The 23292-nt window shown below is 45.4% G+C and overlaps 1 protein-coding gene across 5 annotated transcripts in view; it reads left to right on the top strand.

Moving 5' to 3' along the window:
- The first annotated feature begins 3697 nt into the window (after positions 1-3697).
- Positions 3698-23292, top strand: part of MINDY2 (MINDY lysine 48 deubiquitinase 2) — a 105032-nt gene continuing 85437 nt past the window's right edge. For all 5 annotated transcript variants that reach the window (XM_062206016.1, XM_062206015.1, XM_062206017.1 and 2 more), the window contains exon 1: positions 3698-4639. In XM_062206016.1, the coding sequence (XP_062062000.1) occupies positions 3800-4639 (840 nt within the window). In that variant the 5' untranslated portion in view covers positions 3698-3799. The remainder of the gene's footprint in view (positions 4640-23292) is intronic.

The following is a 23292-nucleotide window of genomic DNA, read 5'->3' on the forward strand; positions in this document are numbered from 1 at the left end:
CTGCACGATGCCAGTCCCCAAAGTGTGTGTGTGTGTGTGTGTGTGTTTAAATATTTATTGATTAATTTGAGAGGCAGGGTTACACAAAGAGAGAAGGAGTTCCAGAGAGAGAAAGAGGTCTTCCATCCATTGGTTCACTAACTAATTGGCTGCAACAGCCAGACCTGTGCTGATCTGAAGCCAGAAGCTTCTTCTGGGTTTCCCACATGGGTGCAGGGGCCCAAAGATGGCCATCTTCCACTGCTTTCCCAGGCCATAGCAGAGAGCTGGATCAGAAGTGGAGCAGCTGGGATTTGAACCGGTGCCCATATGGGATGCTGGCACTGCAGGCAGCTGCTTTACCTGCTACGCCACAGCACCGGCTCCCAAACTGTGTTTTAAACACTATGCAGCATCCCATATGAGTGGTGAAGTCCTAGCTGCTCTGCTTCTGATGAGCTCCCTGCTAATGTGCCTGGGAAAGCAGCAGAAGATGTCTCAAGAGCTTGAGCTCCTGCCACACTCTGAGAGACCTGAATGGAGTTCAAAGAGCCTGGCTGTGACCTGGCCAGCTGAAGCAAATGAGGCCATTTGGGGAGTGATCCAGCAGAGAGTAGAGCTCTTTGTCTCTCCCTAACTCTGCCTTTCAAATAAATAAATAAATCATTAAAAAGGAGGGAAGGGAGGGAGGGAAGGAGGTAGGGCAGGAGGGAGGAAGGCAGGAAGAAAAACACAGCTTGGGTTGCTTACATCCCCTTTTGAGTTCTTACCCAGCTCCCCTCCATTCCAGTTTCCTGCTAATGCACACCCTGGGAGGCTGCAGTGGTGGCTCAAGTATTTGGGTCCCTCCCACCATATGGGAAAGCCAGATCTCTCTTTCAAATAAAATGAAAATAAATAGAGGCCAACATTGTGGTATGAGTTAAGCCATGGCTTGTGACGCTGGCATCCCATGTTGGAGAGCTAGTTCCAGTCCCAGCTGCTCTGCTTTCTGCTAATGTACCTGGGAAAGCATCAAATGATGGTCCAAATACTTGCTTGGTGTCCTGGTTGCTCTACTTCTGATCCAGCTCCCTGCTAATAGCCTGGGAAAGCAATGGAAGATGGCCCAGGTGTTTGGGTCCCTGCTACCCACGTGGGAGACCTGGAAGAAGCTCCTGGCTCTTGGCTTCTGCCCATTGTGGCCACTTAGGAAGTGAACCAGAGAGTGGCACACCTCTCTATGTATGTCCCTCCCTCTGTATAACTCTGACTTTCAAATAAATCTTTTTTTAAAAAGGAAAATAAATAAAATATGAGGATAAAGAGCAAAAGGACAGTTATGAGTTGAAAGGGAGACCTACAGAACAGGAATCAGCTTTGTTTTTCTGTTAACTATTTAACTTTTAAGACTATTACATATGTAACTTAGAAAACTAAATTTTAAATTTTCATTAATAATTTTTTAAGATTTTTATTTGAAAGAGTTACACAGAGAGAGGAGAGGCAGAGAGAGAGAGAGAGAGGTCTTCCATCCACCAGTTAACTCCTCAGTTGGCTGCAACGGCTGGAGCTGCGCCCATCCGAAGCCAAGAGCCAGGAGCTTCTTCCAGGTCTCCCACACAGGTGCAGAGGTCCAAGCACTTGGGCCATCTTCTACTGCTTTCCCAGGCCAGAGCAGAGAGCTGGATCGGAAGTGGAGCAGCTGGGACTTGAACCAGCGCCACCTGCTATGCCACAGCACCAGCCCCTTATTAAGAATCTTTTAACTTAAAAAGGATTTACCTTACCTCACAGCTTGGCTAAAAATACATACAAACAACATAAGGATGAGACATTTATTGTTTATTATTTGCTGGTATCATCTGTTGATGATATCCCCTACCTCTTTTATAAAAATAACTACACACATTTTTCACCAACTTTATTACACGTTTTCACAGCTGTGTATCTTATATAATTCTTGACAACATATGAAAAGAAAAATTCATTCTGTTTCTTTGTTATAAATTGTTAGCATCTAAAACATATGCCAATAAAAACTACCAAAGCAAGTGCAGGTCTATCCAAGTAGGAGTTTTAAAAAACCGGTGAGAAGTCATTATTTGAGAAGCACGTTCCATGACTTTCTCTTCCACTGTTTCAATATGAATGATTCATTCATTCAATTTGTTCATGTAACACAACTTCCCAGATCTTTTTACACTTAAGGCATCATACTAACTTCTGAATTTTCTAAAACCTGTAGTATTCTCATTTGTATTTCATTCCCTTAAGTACCGTACAGCAGCTCAATCTAGCATATACACTCCCCTGCCTGTGGCATATGTCTAAATCTGTTAACATCTCCAATTATACTTTAGGGAAAGACTCAGGCTTAACAAGATTTATTATCTGTGGATTGACAGACAGAAGAAAGGCACACAAAAATCCTAAATTCAACATTCTGCAGGAGCTTTCCACTATTTTCTCCAATTTTCCTGTTTTCCAACAGTTGGATAAATATCATAATATTATATCAATGTTGAAAAGAGAGAAGGGGCTCCATCATATATTCTCAGGAAAACATATTTACCAAGCAACCGTTAGAAATATAGCAATAAAAAAAAAAAAGAACCTACCAGACAGTAAGCCCCATAAAGATGTGAAATTTCTGCAACCCATCTTGGCATCCACAGTGCTACAGTATCTAACAACTTGGTTGACACAGAGATGTGTGAAATGAGTGTATGAATCGCTACTTTGTAATTCTGTATGAAGATCAGTCATTAATTTTTGTGTCCCCGGAACATAAAAACGTTCAAACATTTTTTAATAGGAAATATAAGACCCACATCCACTTTATTCCCAATAAAACTTCCAGCCTCTTCTGCCTGTCCTCTTTGAAAACTGCTTGGTTTAACAGAAGTCACTCTTAATTAGAAAAAAGTCACATTTTCAGGGCCAGGCGCTTCCCACTCCATGCAAAGTGAAGCCAAGTTAACAAAACCGCAAAGACTTGAAGACTTGGCTAATTCAAACACAGGCTGATTTATTTTATTATTATTGGCCTAGACTACCCAATTTTTTTTTTTTTTTTTTTTTTTTTTTTTTGCTGCGCAAGCCAACATCCACAACCGCACTGACGCCTCCTGTAGGGCGAGCGTCTCACCAGTAGCTGGTGGGGAGCACAGCGCTTCTCAGCCCAAATCGAGGGAGGCTAGAATTCATGCAGTGCAGTAATCCGAACATTTCGAGCAGATCACCGCCTGTAAGAGCTGCACCCCGTAAGAAGCGACTTCGATTTTCCGAATTACAAGCTGGAGAAACCAGGCTCCTGAGGCTGTCAGGGAAATGCTCTCACCACCTCCACCCTCCCATTTCCAAGCTCAAAGCTATTCCGCGGACCGCACGGCCCAAAGCTCCGCGGTCCGCCGCCCACCGCGCCTGCCTTTAAAGAAGCCGCGCGCGGTCTGGCTGCCCCACAGTTCAACTTCCGGCCGCACGGAGAGAGGATGTTTTCCTACTGGAGCCGAGGCCGCGGGGGCGCGCCCCGCTGGCCACGCCCCCGGCCCCCGCCCGCCACGCCCGGCCTGCGGGTGCGCGGGAGGGGCGGGGCCGCGTGGGTCGCTGCTTCGTGATTCGCCTTCGCCCGGCGGAGAGCAGTCACGCGGAGGCACGCCCCGGGCGGGCGCAGGACGCGGCGGCGCGCGCGCGCGCTCCCTGTGCCCTCCTGGGTGACGTGCCGGGCCGAGGCCGCGCTAGGGCGCTGTAGCTGCCAGTGCCGCTGTCATGGCGTCGGAGGCGCTGGCTGAGGAGAGCCGGCCGCGGTCTCTATAGAGCGAGGGGCGGGCGGCCGGGGATGGAGAGCGGCCCCGAGAGCCTGCAGCCGCTAGAACACGGGGTGGCGGCTGGGCCAGCGCCAGAGACGGGTTCTCCGCCGGCGGGACGACAGGAGACCGAGCTCGCCGCTGGGGACGGTCCTGGAGTATGGGCGGCGGAGAGCGGCGGCGGGAATGGGCAGGGGGCGGCGGCCGCCGGGAGGAGCCTCCCAGACCCGGCTCCCTCGGGCTCGCCTCAGGTTCCCGAACCTTGCAGCTCCGTCCCTGGTTTGGACTTGAAGGAGAGCTCTTTGGAGAGCCCTGCTGCCGCGAAGGCGCCTATGGGAGGGCAGCACAAGGTGACCGTCTCCCCGGAGCCCGCGGAGGCCGGAGCGGGCCGTGGGTTGGGTCCGGCCGGAGACACCGGCGCCCGCACGGATCCCGCCGGCACCTGCCAGGCAGAGCTGGTGGCTGCCTGCGCCGAGGAGCCCAGCGGTGCCGGCGGCCTCAGCAGCAGTTGCAGCGACCCGAGCCCTCCTGGGGAATCGCCGAGCCTGGACTCCCTTGAGTCGTTCTCTAACCTGCATTCTTTCCCCAGTAGCTCCGAGTTCAATAGTGAAGAGGGAGCAGAGAACAGGGTCCCAGAGGAGGAGGAGGGCGCGGCAGTGTTGCCCGGGGCTGCCCCTCTGTGCAGAGAGGAGGAGGAGGAGGAGGAGAACGCTCAGGTGTTGGCGGCTTCCAAGGAGCGCTTCCCGGGACAATCTGTGTATCACATCAAGTGGATCCAGTGGAAGGAAGAGAACACACCCATCATCACGCAGAACGAGAATGGACCCTGCCCTTTGCTGGCTATCCTCAATGTTTTGCTGCTGGCTTGGAAGGTACATTCTGCAGCTTTCTACTTCCTATGGCTTGTGGGGAGCGGGAGAACGGGAGCTGCGGCAGGTCCGCGGATGGCTTCCTCCTTTTCTTTCTTCAGTCATCCGTCCTCTTTTTAGCTTACCTGAAATCCGTTTGTTGAAAGCTAATTCTCATATACCTGCATATATCAGAATAAATTGCTTTCAACCACATTCAGTTGTGGATGGTATACTGCACTTACCAACAAGTAGGACTTAGAGCATCCTACTGTATTTTATTTTTTATAACTTCATTTCAGAATAGTTTCAAATTTACAAAGCAAAAATTTTAGAGTTCTACAAAGGTTTCCCATGTATTCCACATCCGGCTTCCCCTATTATTAACATATTAGTGTATTTGTCACCATCTATAAGCCACACCCAATTTTCCCTAATTTTTAACACAAACTTCCATCTTATCCCTCATAGCCTCTAGTAATCAACATTCTGTGTTCATTTTCAGGTTGTTTTTTTGGTTTTGTTTTTTTTGTTTTGCTCCCACACATGAGAGCGAGCATGTGGTATTTGTCTTTCTGTGTCTGACTTAAACGTGATGCCTCCTTAGTTCCATCCATTTTGCTGCAAATGACAAGAATCCATTCTTTTTAATGGCTTAATAGTATTCCATTGCGCATATATAACGTGTTTTCTTTATCCATTCACCTGATGATGGACATCTTGGTTGATTCCATGTTTTGGCTATTGCTGCAATAAACATGGTGGAGCGGGTATCTCTCTGATACTATGATTTCGTGTTTTTGGATTTATATACAGTAGTGGGATTGCTGGGCTGTATGACAATTCTATTTCTAGTTCAAGAAATTCCCATACTGTTTTCTATAATGGCTGTACTAATTTGTGTTCATAAGAATTCCCTTCCTCTCATTTTCAGCACTTACTGCTTTTTGTCATTTTGATAATTGGCCGTTCAACAGGGGTGAGGTGCTTTCTTACTGTGGTTTTGATTGCATTTTGATGATGACTAGTGGTAGTGAGCATTTTTTCATTTATCTGTTGGCCATTTGTATTTCTTTTGAAAACTATCTGTTCAGGTTCTTTGCACAGTTCTTAACTGGATTGATTATTTTTTGGTTGTTTCCCACGTTTTTCCTTCTTACTGACTTTACCACATATGCAAAAGAAGGAAAAATTGGCGAAAGTGAACTTCAGATATAACCATCAATCCATGGTGTAATGCAGTAAGTTTTGATGGTTATGTTTAGTCTGTTTTCCAACTATTGCATGCCCTATTAAGGTGTAGATACTTAAGAGAATGGTGATAGAGCAGATGTGGCCCTTTAGACAAATTTTATTTAAAGAAAAACATTCATCAGGGGGGTAAATACCTTAACTTCTTGGTTTTCAAAGCTGATGTTTTTCATTTCATGCCTGATATTTTTTTGCCTCATTTCTTGGCTCTACTCATATTGTTTGGTGTTACTTCCAGTAACTATGCATCATAATGTGTAAAGGGAGCTAAAACTGTTAACAACTAAAATAAGAAAAAATATTATTGAGAGTGAAGGAGCAATAATTGGAGGGACTCTCAAAAGTAATTATATTGAGGACTCAGGGAGTTACCTGTAAATGAAATATCTCATTTAAGCCTGCAATTTTAGTTGCTAAAAAGATGCATATCACAGCTCCTGTTTTATTTTCAAATTAATAATTCTATCTATAGATACAATGTTCCCTAGGAAAAAATAACATGTATTATTCTGACCAGTTAAGAAAATCAAGTAAAGGGAATAGTATTTATTACATTCCTTAATTTTCTGTTTACCAGCAAGGGCTGATGCAGAAGAAATAAGATTAGAAACCTTTGCACACAAATGCTTTAAGTGAAGACAGTCCATCTTAAAGAGCGTTCAATCTCTCTGGGGTTCAGTACTGATTTCCTTGAAACTCTTAAAAAAACAATAACTACTAGGCTATGAAAAAATTGGAAATGCATTAGATGCACAAAGTAAAGTGGGAATTTTTCCTTTGGTCTGGTTTGGTTCCAGAAAGCATGGAATCTGTACATATTGAATCAAACTTTTAAGGAAGAGAATTTAAAATAACAAGGAAGTGGAATTCCTGGGAGACAGAAGTGTGTAAACAAGAAGAATGAAAATAGAATGGGCATGTTCTGTGTGTGTTTCTTAGATGTCAGTTTATATTGGAGAATAATAGAAAATAAGATTGAAAAGATGATGAAGAGCCATTTGACAGGGGTCCTTGTTGAGGGAGTTTCACTTGGTCCTATGGGCCAGAGTCCCCAATCTTTTTTGTAGGAAACAATAACTATTAGTTTCCTTTAGACTTTCCTTTCTTAATTTCCATATTGTACCGCAGAAGTTAAGAAGAAAAAAACAAGTACGGTGATCTCAAGTATCTGGGGATAGATGAGCTTTGAACTGACTCTTTGGAAGACAAATTCAAGTAAATGATCAGGTATCTGGGTTTCCACTAAGTGAGGTACCAGAATGCAAAGATGTGTATGGTAGCTCACCAGTCAGGAGGCAGACATATAATAATTACAGTGTAGTATGAGAAGCTCTAATGTGCTATAGGAGTATGTAGAAAGGTAGTGGGGGGTCAGATGTGTCAAGGGAAGGCTTGGTAGAAGAGATAACTTCCAAGCTGAGTCTGAACACCTTCTGGGCAAAAGGAATAGGCTCTTCAAAGAAGCTGAAGCAGAAAATGGTTTGTTACCTTTGGGACCTCCAACTTTGGTTGAAATGTAGTGAAGGAGGGGAAGGGCATTGTAAGAGCAGGAAATAAAATCGATAGGTTGAGTCAGATGGGGAATAAGGAGGTTTGCTAATGAATTTGAAGGTTGTTTTGAAAATCTGTTGTTCTCATCTTTTTCCACCTCCAGGCTATTGGTGCACACAAAACTCAGTAATCATTAATGATTGACAAGGAGGGCTGATAACAGAAGCAAGGTAGAGAAGTATCCTCAAAGTGAGCTAGGGGCTCTAGAGGTCAAACTATCTTCATAATATTAAGATTTTTGTTGTTGTTGTTGCCTTTTTCACACTCATTCTCTCACAAGTGTCAGTGAAGTTCTCTGGGCTGCATGATGTGTGATGAACATTAATAAAATGTGTGCCTGTGTATTCTTGTGTTATAAAATTTTCTTTAAGTTCTAGTATGGTAAAAAACAAAAACAATAGTTATAACCCACATAGATAAAAGTTCTTTGGGGTTCTCTGATTTTTAAGACTGTAAAGGAATCAGAAGACAAAAATTTTAAGAAATTCGAGAGTAGGGGAAAATAGTAAATAGGGTATGAAAGTAGCTGTCTGATTTCAGAGGACCAATTACTAAGCTGTTTAGGTATAGCTAATAACAGAACTATTATAAGTTGTTGGATAGGTGAATGACATAATGAAAGTGCTCTTTTACTTTGAGACTCGGCTAGAGGTAAGATTGTAGTGATTAGGAGCAGATGGTTAGCCTAGTGGTTAAAATGCCCACATCCATGGGTGCTGGTTATGATATAGAGGATGGACAGCTGCTTTCAATGCTGGCATACCATATCAGAGTGCTGGTTTTAGTCCGAGCTGTTCAGCTTCTGATCTTGCTTTCTGCTGATGCACCTGGGAAACCAGTGGAGAATGGTCCAAGTGCTTGGGTCTCTGCCACCCATGTGGGAGACCAGGTTAGGGTTCCTGGCACATGGGTTCAGCCTGGCCCAGACCTGGCTGTTGCGGCCATTTGTGGGGTAAGCCAATGGATGACTGATCTGATCTCTCTCTCCTCTCTCTCTCATTCTCCTTCCTGTCCTCCAATACTGCCCTGTCATTCAAGTAAATACATCTTTTTAATAAATAAATAAACAAATAAATAAAATGCCCACATCCCATATCAGAGTACCTGGGTTCTATACCAAACTCTAACTCCTGACTCCAGCTTCCTTCTAATGCAGACCATGGGAGGCAGTGGTAATGGCTCAAGTCATTGGGTTCTTGTCATTCCTGTGGGAGACCTGGACTTCTTTCCCAGACTCAGGCATTATGGACATTTGAGACAAGAGAATTTTGTCTTGCTGTGTCTCTGCCTCTCTAAAAAAGAAAAAAAAAAAGAAAAAAGATTGTGGTGAGTATAACAGGAATAATTGCTGAGGATAGCTGTTTGGGGTAAGGAATTTTTTTTTTTTTTTTTTGAGATTTGTTTATTTAATTGAGAGACAGAGGCAGAGAGAGAGGTCTTCCCTCCACTGATTCACTCCCTAAATGGCTGCAATGACAGGAGCTGGGTTGATCAGAAGCCAGGAGCCAGGAGCTTCTTCTGGATCTTCCACATGGGTGCAGGGGCCCAAGGACTTGGGCCATCTTTCACTGCTTTCCCAGGCCATGGCAGAGAGCTGGATTGGAAGTGGAGCAGCTGGGACTCAAACTGGCACCCAGATGGGATGCTGGCACTGCAGGCAGCAGCTTTACCTGCTACGCCACAGGGCCAGCCCCAGGGAATTCTTTGTCTTCCCTCCCATGCCTCTCCTCCCTCTCCCTCCTTTTTTCAAAGATTCAATTTAAAAATTTAAAAATTTTCATTTTATTTAAAAGAAAGATGGAGAGGGATTGTACATCTGCTGGTTCGCTCCTCAGGTCTGGGCTAGGCTAGAGTTCGGATGTCAATTGCAGGCACTCTGATTTAGTAAGTGGCTGCCCAAGTGCTTACTTAACCACCGTGACAAACTTCTGGTTCTACTCCTCTTTGATAAGGATAAAGTAGCAATCCCATTATTGAATTCATCTAGCTGTGAATAATAAATGGAGATCACATCATTTTTTCAAATCTAGATAATAGAGATTGATGGGGCTTTTCAAGAGTGGGGAAACGATCGGGGGCCAGCATTGTGGCGTAGTAGGTCAAACCGTCACTTGCACCACCAGCGTCCCATACGGGCACCTGTTTATGTCCTGGCTCCATTTCCAGTCCAGCTCCCTGCTGGGTTCTCTCCCTGGGAAAAGCAGCTGAAGGTGGCCCAAGTGTTTGGGCACCAGACACCCATGTGGGAGACCTGGAAGAAGCTCCTGGCTCCTGGCTTCAGCCTGGCTCTGCCCTGGCCATTGTGGTTACTTATGAAGTGAACCAGTAGATGGAAGATTGATCGATCTCTATCTCTGTCTCTCTCCCTCTCTCTGTAACTCTGACTTGCAAATAAATACATCTTTCTAAGGAGGGGAGGGAATGGGAAGGGAATCATTTTAGATGGAAAAGTCTATGTCAGAGTTTGGTTATGTTAAGTTAGAAATTCAATATGCCCTGAGAAACACACAGTGTATCTCAGGAAAGGAATGAAAAGTTGTCAACTGTTTTCCATCCCAGTGTATCTGAGGAATTATAAAATACCAGCAGAAACATCTCTATTGTGCCTCTATTTCCCCACTCCTTCCTTTATTCCATTCTCTAGTGGACAAAGAGAACACAGAGGAAAAAAGTTTAAAAGGAAGGGTGGTGAGAGAGTGTAGGAGAAACCAGGGTACGCATTAATGCAGAATGAGAATTAGAAATAGGACAATGTCAAGATAATCAAGGAGAGAGAATATTTAAAAAAAAAAAAAAGTATTAGTTACCAGCATTCAAGTGCATCAGCTTCAAGAAGCTGTTGGAGTAGAGATTTGCCAAAAAAGGACAAGGTTGCTGAAAAGTCAGAACAATATGGAATCCTCAGAATAAATGATAAAGTTCAAAGGAAACTGCAGTCTCACTTTCTGAAGTGCTAAGAAGAAATGGGACAAAGATTATATAGAGAAGTTCCTGTTAAGATGGTGAGGTAGATAGAAATTGAGAACTTACATTTCCATTTTGGCAGAATAATGATTGAATTCATCAGTAATTAAAAAGGTTGTTAAACATTGAGGAGGGTAGATTTTATAAGAAAAGTTCATTACATTTTAAAGAAATTATGATCTCAGTGGAGTTTATGCCTAGGAATTTGAGACACAAACAGAAAGATTGCTAGTTAATAACAGTGGATAAATTATGCCTTAAAACTTTTAGTATATAAATTTTCTTTTGTTTTTGGTTTTTCTCCAGTGGTTTCCTTATACCAGGCACATTAGCGTTGAGCTGGATCTGTAGTGGAGCAGCTGGGACACTAACTGGTGTCCTGCCCATATGGGATGCCCATATCACTTAACCCTCTGTGCCACAACTCTGGCCCCTAAGTGGCATCTTAACTGCTACACCAAATGCATGCCCCAAGATTCCTTATATTAAGCTGGTTTCAGTAAATATCAAACCTAGAAACTGCAAAATAAGGACTTATATATTTGATTCTGTAAAACATAAAGAGATTTAAGGTAAAAAATAAAAGAACAGAGGCCAAGTGTTTGGTATAGTGGTTAAGAAGCTTAAGAGGACTGGCACTGTGATATACTGGGTTAAGCTGCCTTATGTGATACTGGTATCCCATATGGGCTCTGGTTCAAGTCCCAGCTGCTCCTCTTCTGATTCAGCTCTCTGCTGATGAGCCTGGGAAAGCAGCAGCAGATGACCTAAGTGCTTGGGCCCCTGCCACCCACATAGGAGACCTGGAAGAAGCACCTGGCTCCTGGCTCCTGGCTCCTGGCTCCTGGCTTCAGCTTGGCCCCATCCCAGCTGTTGCAGCCATTTTGGGAGTGAACTAACAGATGGACGATCTCTCTCTCTGTCTCCTCTCTGTGTAACTCTGACTTTCAAATAAATTAATAAATTAAAGAAGCAGCAGCAGCCGGTTAAGATGCTCGTGTCCCATATTGGAGTACCTGGATTCAGTACTTGGCTCTGGCTAATGACTCCAGCTTCCTCCTAATGTAGACCCGGGGAGGCAGCAATAATGGCTCAGGTAAAATTGAGTTCCTGCCACTCACATGGGAGACCAGGATTGAGTTTCTACTCCCCTGACATAACTTAGCCTGTTGGGGGCATTTTGGGAGTAAACTAACAGATGAGAGCTTTCCCTCCACCTGTGTGTCTTTCTATTTCTCAAGTAAACTAAATTAATTAAAATTATCTTTAAAAAGGACAACAAAAAGACACTGCCTACACACACAGAAACCTATCATAAATGAAATCAAAGCAAACACTATAAACTGTGGGAAATAATTGCCAGGATATAAGAGATAAGATTTTTTTTTTTTTTTTACAGGCAGAGTGGACAGTGAGAGAGAGAGAGACAGAGAGAAAGGTCCTCCTTTTGCCGTTGGTTCACCCTCCAATGGCCGCCGCGGTAGCATGCTGCGGCCAGCGCACCGCGCTGATCCGATGGCAGGAGCCAGGCGCCTCTCCTGGTCTCCCATGGGATGCAGGGCCCAAGCACTTGGGCCATCCTCCACCGCACCCCCTAGCCACAGCAGAGAGCTGGCCTGGAAGAGGGGCAACCGGGACAGAATCTGGTGCCCCGACCGGGACCAGAACCCGGTGTGCTGGCGCCACTAGGCAGAGGATTAGCCCAGTGAGCCGCGGCGCCGGCCCTTTTTTTTTTTTTTTTTTTTTTTTAAGATTTGTCTATTTGAAAGTCAGAATTACAGAGGGAGAGAAGAGACAGAGGGAGAGAGATCTTCTATCTGTTGCTTCACTCCCCAAGTGGCTATAACAGCTATGGCTGGGTCATGCTGAAGCCGGGAGCCAGGAGCTTCTTTCAGGTCTCATGTGTGGTTGCAGAGGCCCAAGGACTTGGGCCATCTTCTGCTTTCTCAGACCACTAGCAGGGAGCTGGATTGGAAGAGGAGCAGCCAGGACACGACCCGGCATCCATATGGGATGCTGGCGCCTCAGATGGCAGCTTAACCCACTATGCCACAGCGCTGGCCCCAAGAACTAATGTCTTCTCCTCCCCATCCTCCCCCTCCCCCTCCCCCTCCTCCCCTCCCCTCCCCCGTCCCTTCCCCCTCCGGCCTCTGGCCTCTAGGACTTGAGCCATGTTCCACTGCTTTCCCAGGCCATAGCGGGGAAAGTGGAGCAGCCAGGTCTCGAACCAGCATCCATATATGATGCCTGCACTGCAGGCAGCAGTTTTACCCCCTACACCACAGTGCCGGCCCCTGACCAGTATTTTTTTTTTTTTAAATCTTGTTTATTTGAAAGGCAGAATTAGGGAGAGAAAAAAATCTTCCATCTGTGAGTTCATTCCCTAAATGGCTGCATTGGCTGGAGATGGGCCAGGCTGAAGCCAGGAGTCTGGATCTCTCTCCAGTTCTCCCAAGGGGATAGTAGGAACCCAGATACTTGGGCCATCTTCTGCTTTTCCAGGCACATTAGCCTTCAGCTGTATTGGAAGTGGAGCTGTAGAGACTTGAACTGGTGCTGGTATGGGTGCTGGTGTCAGGGGTAGTGGATTATCCTGCTGCTCCAGGGTGCCGGCCCTAATCTGTATCTTTACTAAGATGGGAGTTGTGGGAAAGAAGCAGGAAGCTGGATTGAAAGAGGAACAGCCAGGACTTGAACCAGTGCCCATATTGGATGCCAGTGTCATAGGCGGAGGCTTAACCCACTACGCCATAGTACCAAGCCCTGCTAATGTCTTAAGTTACAAAGAGCCCTGATAGCCGGCGCTGCGGCTCAATAGGCTAATCCTCCACCTGCGGTGCCAGCACACCGGTCAGGGCGCCAGATTCTGTCCCGGTTGCCCCTCTTCTAGGCCAGCTCTCTGCTGTGGCCCGGGAGTGCAGTGGAGGATAGCCCAACTCCTTGGGCCCTGCACCTGCATGGGAGACCAGGAGAAGCACCTGGCTCCGGGCTTCGGATCAGCGCGGTGCGCTGGCTGCAGCGGCCATTGGGGGGTGAACCAATGGAAAAGGAAGACCTTTCTCTCTGTCTCTCTCTCTCACTGTCTACTCTGCCTTAAAAAAAAAAAATTAAAAATTAAAAAAAAGAGTCCTGATAAATTAGAATGAAGAAGATGATGAACACAATGGCAAAATGACCAAAAGGCTATTAACAGAAAATTCAGACTTCAAATGGACATTTCTTCAGTCTCATTATCATCTGCAAAGGAAGCATCCTGAAGGTGATCCTCTTGCCAGCAGAATTTTTGCTCTGGTTCTCCTGCCCACCTTGGTGATGTTTCTTTCTTTCTTTCTTTTTTTTTTTTTTTTGTATCCTTTACACAGATACCTCCTCCTCCTCCTCTTCTTTTTTTAAGATTTATTTCATTTATTTGAAAGACAGAGTTACAGAGAGAGGTAGAGACAGAGCGAAGTCTTCGATCTGCTGGTTCACTCCCCAGTTGGCCACAATGGCCAGAGCTGTGGTGATCTAAAGCCAGGAGCCAGGAGCTTCTTCCAGGTCTTCCACATGGGCACAGGGACCCAAGGACTTGGGCCATCTTCTCTCTTTTTTCTTTTTTTTTTTTTAAATATTTATTTATTTATTTGAAAGAGTTACACAGAAAAGAGAAGGAGAGGCAGAGAGAGAAAGAGCGAGAAAGAGGTCTTCCATCCACTGGTTCACTCCCCAAAAGTTGGCTGCAACGGCCGGAGCTGCACTGTTCCGAAGCCAAGAGCTTATTTTGGGACTCCCACGTGGGTACAGGGGCCCAAGGACTTGGGCCATCTTCTGCTTTCCCAGGCTATAGCAGAGAGCTGGATCAGAAGAGGAGCATCCGGAACTAGAACTGGTGCCCATATGGGATGCCGGCGCTTCAGGCCAGGGCGTTAACCCGCTACGCCTCAGCGCCAGCCCCCAGATACTTCTTGCTTCGGTCTAGGCTTTCATTTTTTCTGTGACTTATGGGAACATTGCAGTTACAAATTTTCTCATGTTGTCGTTTCCTAAAGTAAGTCCAAAACTCTTTTGAGGCTTTCTAAATGTTTTTATTACTTATAAAAAAGAAAAAACAGATGGTGAGCCAAAGGTTCCATCTTAGCCTCTGCCCACTCTGTTTTTAAATATAGATCCTGTAAGAAGAGATTAAAAACCTTCACAGGTCGGTGAGGTTTTGTTTACACATATGATTTAACTAACATTTTAGTGTCTTTCATTACCAGTGCCTCCCAAGAATTAGAACTGGTGTTGTATTTCTGGATTTTGAAAGATGGCGTAGATGAAGGCTGATGTTAGTATGAGTAGTGTCAGTGTGTAGTTGCCCTCCGATCTGTGCTATCACTGATAGGATGTGTTTTTTCTTCTCTTGATTTGCGTTCTTTCAGTGAAAAACCTTCCCACTTCCAATCTTATCTGTTGAGTCCTAGGTGAAGGACATCTGGGCAGAGAAGGTACTAGGAATCATAGAGCTTTGAATGGTAAGAGTAAGTACTCAATTATTTTTGTGTCCAGATACTATGATAAGTATTTTACATGCATTATATGTCTTTTCTCTTTTAATTTTCTCAACTACTCTGTGAAATCCTGGTGTAGATATTGTTTCTTGGGGCTGGCGCTGTGGCATAGTGGGTAAAGCTGCCGCCTACAGTGTTGGCGTCCCATATGGGTGGCAGATCAAGTCCTGGCTGCTCCACTTCCAATCTAGCTCTCTGTTATGGCCTAGGAAAGCACTAGAAGATGGCCCAAGTCCTTGGGCCCCTGCACCCGCGTGAGAGACCTGGAATAAGTTTCTGGCTCCTGGTTTCGAATCGGCACAGCTCTGGCTGTTGCGGTCAACTGGGGAGTGAACTATCGGATGGAAGACTTCTCTCTCTCTCTCTCTCTCTTTTTTTTTGACAGGCAGAGTTAGAGAGAGAGAGAGAGGTGTCTTCCTTCCATTGGTTCACCACCAAATGGCCACTACAGCCGGTGCGCTGTGCAGATCTGAAGCCAGGAGCCAGGTGCTTCCTCCTGGTTTCCCATGTGGGTGCAGGGCCCAAGGATCTGGGCCATCCTCCACTGCACTCCCAGGCCACAGCAGAGAGCTGGACTGGAAGAGGAGCAACCGGGACAGAATCCGGTGCCCCAACCGGGACTAGAACCCGGGGTGCCGGCGCCGCAGGCAGAGGATTAGCCTAGTGAGCCACGGCGCCGGCCATCTCTCTCTCTCTCTTTGCCTCCACCTCTCTGTAACTCTGCCTTTCAAATAAATAAATAGATCTTTTTAAAGATATTGTTCCTATTTTACAGGTACAGAAGTTGAATAGTGTGAATTTTTTTCCTTTTTTTTTTAATTTGAAAGAGTTACTGAGAGAGAGAGAGAGAGAGAGAGAAAGAGAGAGATCTTCTATCAGCTGGTTCACTTCCCAAATGGCTGCAATAGCCAAGGTTGGGGCAGGTTGAAGCCAGGAGCCAGGAGCTTCCTCTGGGTCTCCCCCGTGGGTGGAGGGGCCCAAGTACACTATGGCTATCTTCTGCTGTTTTACCAGGCACATTAGCAGGCAGCTGATCAGAAGTGGAACATCTGGGACTCAAATGGCTGGCCATATGGGATGCTGGTGTCTTACCCACTATGCCACTATGCTGGCTCATAGCATAAAATTTAAAAAACTTATCCAAGTTAAGATTGTCTCTCACTCCAGAACCAGAGCTTTCAGTTGGGATAGTTGATTGGGATTATAAAGTTCAAGATACCAGTAAGCCTAGTGTACAATAGAATGGAGGCAAAGCACGTGGGAGACCTAATGATAAAGTCAAAGAAACGGAAATAGACTTCAAGATTCCCTGGATCAAACCCATAACTTTATATGGACTTTCTGTTTTTAGACCCTGTGTTTTATCCCAGGACTTGTGACATTGTTGACATTTCTAATCTCAAAGCCTTTCTTGGGTACTGTGATAAATAAACCTGCCCTTTCCATCATAGTTTATTAAGTACATTCTTGGATTTTTTTGATAATTAGTATCTTCTTTCTCTCCTGCCACTGTCCTAGTTCCGGCCTTCTTTATCTCTCACCTGGATCGCCATAGTAGCCTTCTAACTGGTCTCTTGTCTTACTTATTCCCATGTATCTTTCTTTCTTTCTTTTTTTTTTTTTTAGACAGGCAGAGTTAGAGAGAGACAAAGAGAAAGGTTTTCCTTTCCGTTGGTTCACCCCCCCCCCAAATGACCGCTACAGCTGGTGCCCTGCGGCCGGTGCACCGCGCCGATCTGAAGCTGGGAGCCAGGTGCTTCCTCCTGGTCTCCCATGAAGGTGCAGGGGCCCAAGCACTTGGGCCATCCTCCACTGGCCACAGCAGAGAGCTGGACTGGAAGAGCAACCAGGACAGAATCCAGCGCCCCATCCGGGACTAGAACCCGGGGTGCTGGCGCTGCAGGCGGAGGATTAGCCTAGTGAGCCGTGGCGCCAGCCCTCATGTATGTTTCAAGCAGTTATTTTACAAGTTCCAATTTTTCTTTGGGTAGATTTTTCATCATGGTCAGCTTACTGAACTTCATAAATACAAATACTTGAGATGTGCATTTGGGCTAGCTATCTCACACCTGGATTCCATACCCAGCTTTGGTTCCTGACTGCAGCTTCCTGCTAATGCAGGTCTTGGGAAGGCAGCAGGTGATGACTCAAGTGATTGGGTTCCTGCCACCCATGTGATAGACCTGGATTGAGTTCTCAGTTCCTGTCTTGACTTTGGAAAGTGAACTGTTGGATGGGAGCTTTCTCTCTGTCTCTCTGCCTCTCATTATCTCCTAAAAAATACTTTGCCTTAAAAAAAAAAATATATATATATATATATATATACACACACACACACACACACATACACATGTAGTGAAATTTGAACTGAACATGTCTTCTTTGAGTAAATCTTACTAGTAGATCTCACTGTAGCAACATTCTTCATTGCTGTAAAACACTTTCAAGTAAATACATCTGCATTTTCTGATGGTTTTAAATAGGTCTCAGTGTAACACTGAGGATGGAGTCCAATCACAATAAAAACTGATAGCAAAGGGCTGACGCCGCGGCTCAATAGGCTAATCCCTCTGCCTGCGGCGCTGGCGCTCCAGTTCTGTCCCGGTTGCCCCTCTTCTAGGCCAGCTCTCTGCTGTGGCCTGGGAGGGCAGTGGAGGATGGCCCAAGTGCTTGGGCCCTGCACCCCATGGGAGACCAGGAGAAGCACCTGGCTCCTGCCTTCAGATCAGTGCGGTGCGCCGGCCGCAGCGGCCATTGGAGGGTGAACCAACGGCAAAAAGGAAGACCTTTCTCTCTGTCTCTCTCTCTCACTGTCCACTCTGCCTGTCAAAAAAAAACAAAAAAACAAAACCTGATGGTGAAAACGCTTAAAATTAGCCTTTCCAAGTTGGAGATTGTCTCATCAAATTTTCCTATCTTTACATACTGATGGTAAGTAGAAAGCCACATAGATTTATTTAAAAATCTGAATTTCGGTATGTAAGTGTAGTAATTACTTTTTGTAATAAGCAATTATAAGAAATTAGAATATAAATCATGGCATATTCTAGCTTGTAATACGTGTGTTATTATTTACAGGAAGCAGAATTAGAGATATGTTGGAAGTGTCCTTAAGTTACTGAATCTTTATTTTGAAAAAGAAGAGGAGGGCTGGCGCTTTGGCTCAATTGGCTAATCCTCCACGTTGCGGTGCCAGCACACCAGGTTCTAGTCCCGGTCGGGGCGCCGGATTCTGTCCCGGTTGCCCCTCTTCCAGGCCAGCTCTCTGCTGTGGCCAGGGAGTGCAGTGGAGGATGGCCCAAGCAGGTTGGGTCCTGCACCCCATGGGAGACCAGGATAAGCAACTGGCTCCTGCCTTCGGGTCAGCGCGGTGCGCCAGCCGCACAGCACGCCTGCCGCGGCGACCATTAGAGGGTAAACCAACGGTAAAGGAAGACCTTTCTCTGTCTCTCTCTCACTGTCCACTCTGCCTGTCAAAAAATAAAATAATAAATAAATAAAAATTAAAAAAAAGAAAAAGAAGAGGAAAGCTACATTTCTTCTTTTGGTTTCCATTAACAATACTTGTAATATCTTGAAGAGAACAATTATAATTTCAGTTTAAAAAATCATGAATTCTATGTATTTATGGTGAATGTATTAATGCTAGCTATACATACTGCATGTTCAAAATTAGTGAAATTTAAGCTAAGAAGAAATTTTATTACTTAGTTGATCCATTTTACCATAAATAATACATAAGTATACTGCAGTACAGGAATCAAATAATTCATATACAAATTTAAAATGTTATTTTCTGAGTTCCAACTCAAATTCCTGTGTGATTATCAAACGTAAACATCACAGTTACAAAGTAGACATTTTCTTCTACAAACGCATTTTTATTTGTCAAATTTCCATTTTTATTGATAGTATGGCTTCCAATTTTATGAATATCCTGAGTCTTAGAGTTTACTTTGATTATTCTTTTCTCATCAGGTCATCTCAAAGTTCTGTCAATTCTTGATTTAAAATGTTTTTCAGATGATGTTTTACATAAGAGTTCATAAAATGGAAGTGTTTTTGCTGTTTTTAGAGGTCTAAATGCTGGCATAGTAGAAAGGATTTGGTATCAGATCTCAGTTTGCATAACAGCTCTGCTACTTTTTTTAAAAATTTATTTATTTGTGGCCGGCGCCGCGGCTCAGTAGGCTAATCCTCTGCCTTGCGGCGCCGGCACACCGGGTTCTAGTCCCGGTCGGGGCACTGATCCTGTCCCGGTTGCCCCTCTTCCAGGCCAGCTCTCTGCTGTGGCCAGGGAGTGCAGTGGAGGATGGCCCAGGTGCTTGGGCCCTGCACCCCATGGGAGACCAGGAGAAGCACCTGGCTCCTGCCATCGGAACAGCGCGGTGCGCCTACCACGGCGGCCATTGGAGGGTGAACCAATGGCAAAAAAAAAGGAAGACCCTTCTCTCTGTCTCCCTCTATTGTCCACTCCGCCTGTCCAAAAAAAAAAAAAATTTATTTATTTGAAAGTCAGAGTTACAGAGAGAGGAGAGGCAGAGAGAGAGGGAGGTCTTTCATCCGATGGTTCACTCCACAACTGGCTACAACAGCCAGAGCTGCACTGATCCAAAGTCAGGAGCCAAGAGCTTCCTCCGGGTCTCCCATGCAGGGTGCAGGGGCCCAAGGACTTGGGCCATCTACTGCTTTCGCAGGCCACAGCAGAGAGCTGGATCAGAAGTGAAGCAGCCGAGTCTGGAACTGGTGCCCATATGGGATGCCGGCGCTAGTTGTGTTAACCCGCTGTGCCACAGCACCGACCCCACAGCTCTGCTACTTTGAACAAATTAACTTTTTTTTTTTTTAATTTGACAGAGTTAGTGAGAGAGAGAGACAGAGAAAGAGGTCTTCCTTCTGTTGGTTCACCCCCAAGATGGCTGCTACAGCCAGAGCTACGCTGATCCGAAGCCAGGAGCCAGGTGCTTCCTCCTGGTCTCCCATGTGGGTGCAGGGGCCCAAGCACTTAGGCCATCCTCCACTGCCTTCCTGGGCCACAGCAGAGAGCTCGACTGGAAGAGGAGCAACCGGGACTAGAACCCGGCACCTAAATGGGATGCCAGTGCTGCAGGCGGAGGATTAACCAAGTGAGCCACGGCGCCGGTCCCGTGCAAATTAACTTTTTAAAAATGTTTTATTTATTTGAAAGCAGAGCAACATAGAGAGACAGAGATTTCCCATTCTCTTAGCCTGCAATAGCTTAGACTGGGTCAGATCAAAGTCAGGGGCCAGGAACTCAATCCTGGTCTACTGCGTTGGTGGCAAGGTTGCATCACTTGCTGCTTCCCAGGGTGGACATCAACAGGAAGCTAGATCAAAAAACAACCAGGGGTCCCATTTGGGTGCAGAAACCCAAGCACTTGGGCCATCTTCTACTGTTTTCCCAGGCCGTAGTAGAGAGCTGGATTGGAAGAGGAGCAGCCGGGACTCCAACCAACGCCCACACGGGATGCTGGCACCGCAGACAGCAGCTTTACCTGTTATCCCACAGTGCCGCCCCCAATTTAAATATTCTTGTACTTATAAAAATAACTTAGGAAATCTAGCTAGTATAATAAAATCTTATTTATAGGGGCTGGCGCTGTGGCATAGCGGGTTAAGCCGCCACCTGCAGTGCCGGCATCCCATATGGGCGCCGGTTCAAGACCTGGCTGCTCCACTTCCGATCCAGCTCTCTGCTATGGCCTGGGAAAGCAGTAGAAGATGGCCCAAGTCCTTGGTCCCCTACACCTGCGTGGGAGACCCAGAAGAAGCTCCTGGCTCCTTGCTTCAGATCGGCGTAGCTCTGACCGTTGCAGCGAATTGGAGAGTGAACCAGGGTATGGAAGACCTCTCTCTGTCTTTGCCTCTCTTTCTCTCTCTGTGTAACCCGGACTTTCAAATAAATAAATAAATCTTTACAAAAAGAAAATAAAAATAAAATCTTATTTATAAAATAGGACATCAGTTATTTGCCAAGATAATAAAAGCTTCATTTTACCTGGACCTTATTAATTTAAAATTATGCATTCATATGTGCTAAGAGGCTTTGCCGAAGTTTAATATTTAGATTACTTAAGGAACTATCCTTGTATATGTTAAAGTATTTGTTTATACACAATATGTTATAGAACCTTACTAAATTATGTAATACTTGATTCCTTTTCTTGTATAGCTTAAAATTTAGAGATTCAGATAGACTGCCACAATTGTTAATTCTGCATTCTCAGCCAGCTGTCTCATAACTTTTTTTAAAAACATGGGTTTCTTTATTTTTATTTTTATTTATTTTTTTATTTTTTGACAGAGTGGACAGTGAGAGAGAGAGAGAGAGAGAGAGAGAAAAGTCTTCCTTTTGCCGTTGGTTCACCCTTCAATGGCCACTGTGGCTGGCGTGCTGCGGCTGGCGTGCTGCGGCTGGCGTGCTGTGGCCGGCGCACCGCGCTGATCCGAAGGCAGGAGCCAGGTGCTTCTCCTGGTCTTCCATGGGGTGCAGGGCCCAAGCACTTGGGCCATCCTCCACTGCACTCCCGGACCATAGCAGAGAGCTGGCCTGGAAGAGGGGCAACCGGGACAGAATCCGGTGCCCCGACCGGAACTAGAACCCGGTGTGCCGGTGCTGCAAGGCGGAGGATTAGCCTGTTGAGCCACGGCGCTGGCTCATAACTTTAAAAAAAAAAAAAAGATTTTTTTGTCTTTTTTTTTTTTTTTTGAAAGAGGAAAAGAGAGAGGGAGAGACAGAGAGAGATTTTCCAAGTGGCTGCAACAGCTATGACTGGTCTGGGCTGAAGTAAGGTGACAGAAACTCCATCCTGGTCTCCTACATGGGTAGCAGGTACCCAAGAACTTGAGCCATAATGCACTGCTTTACCAGGCACATTAGCTGGAAACTGGATCAGAAACAGAGTAGTTGGAACTCAAACCTGTGCTCTGATATGGGTTGCTAGTGTCACAAGCAGCAGCTTAACCTACTGTACTACAACATCACAACTTGTTTTTTTTTTGACAGGCAGAGTGGATAGTGAGAGAGAGAGACAGAGAGAAAGGTCTTCCTTTTTGCCCTTGGTTCACCCTCCAATGGCCGCTGTGGCCGGCGCGTCTCGCTGATCCGAAGCCAGGAGCCAGGTGCTTCTCCTGGTCTCCATGCGGGTGCAGGGCCCAAGAACTTGGGCCATCCTCCACTGCCTTCCTGGGCCATAGCAGAGAGCTGGCCTGGAAGAGGGGCAATCGGGATAGAATCCGGTGCCACAACCGGGACTAGAACCCGGTGTGTGGGCACCGCAAGGCAGAGGATTAGCCTGGTTTTTTTTTTTTTTTTTTTTTTTTTTTAAATAAAATCTAAAGAGACAAAGGAGTTTCAGTCTCAAGCCATTAACAAAACCTTTGACATTTGCTTTCAAGGCAGTGGTGGTTTAGGAACGCAAAAGAAAAATCATTCTTTCAGAAAATTTTCATTTTGTAGTTAAAAAAAAATATATATATATATATATATAATTGATCTGTTGATAGTTTCAAAGTGTAAGTCTGAGGTAAACATTCCTCTCCAATTAACTCTTCTACTATCCATAGTTTTAATGAATATCCATAATATTCTACTGGATAAGATTCGAGAAATGAATATACCACTGAGTATGCTTGTGAATGTTATTTTAAAAAATATTTGTGTATAAAGGTTGTCATTTCTTTTTTTTTTTTTTTTTCTTTTTGATAGGCAGAGTGGACATTGAGAGAGAGACAGAGAGAAAGGTCTTCCTTTTGCTGTTGGTTCACCCTCCAATGGCCGCCGCGGTAGCACGCTGCGGCCGGCGCACCGCGCTGTTCCGATGGCAGGAGCCAGGTGCTTCTCCTGGTCTCCCATGGGGTGCAGAGCCCAAGCACTTGGGCCATCCTCCACTGCACTCCCTGGCCACAGCAGAGAGCTGGCCTGGAAGAGGGGCAACCGGGACAGGATCGGTGCCCCGACCGGGACTAGAACCCGGTGTGCCGGCGCCGCAAGGCGGAAGATTAGCCTACTGAGCCGCGGCGCCGGCCTAAAGGTTGTCATTTCTTGTTTTACATGTTTGGAGGAAGACATGGTAGGCATTTGCTATTTGGAGATTTTGATATTAAATCCTGAAAACATCTATATATAACTATCTAGGATTACAGAATGTATATCCCAAATATATATCTTTTTTTTTTTTTTTTGACAGGCAGAGTGGACAGTAGAGAGAGAGAGACAGAGAGAACCAAATATATATCTTAATACTTATTAGTGCCTTGGTTTCTTATTTTGACTTTATTAACCAAAGGAGAGGATTAGCTACTTGTTTATGAAAGTTGCTAGTGAATACGTTTCTGCAGTGAAGCCTTCTCAATTCAGAG

The sequence above is a fragment of the Lepus europaeus genome, chromosome 11, assembly GCF_033115175.1.
Source record: "Lepus europaeus isolate LE1 chromosome 11, mLepTim1.pri, whole genome shotgun sequence".
Taxonomy (NCBI): domain Eukaryota; kingdom Metazoa; phylum Chordata; class Mammalia; order Lagomorpha; family Leporidae; genus Lepus; species Lepus europaeus.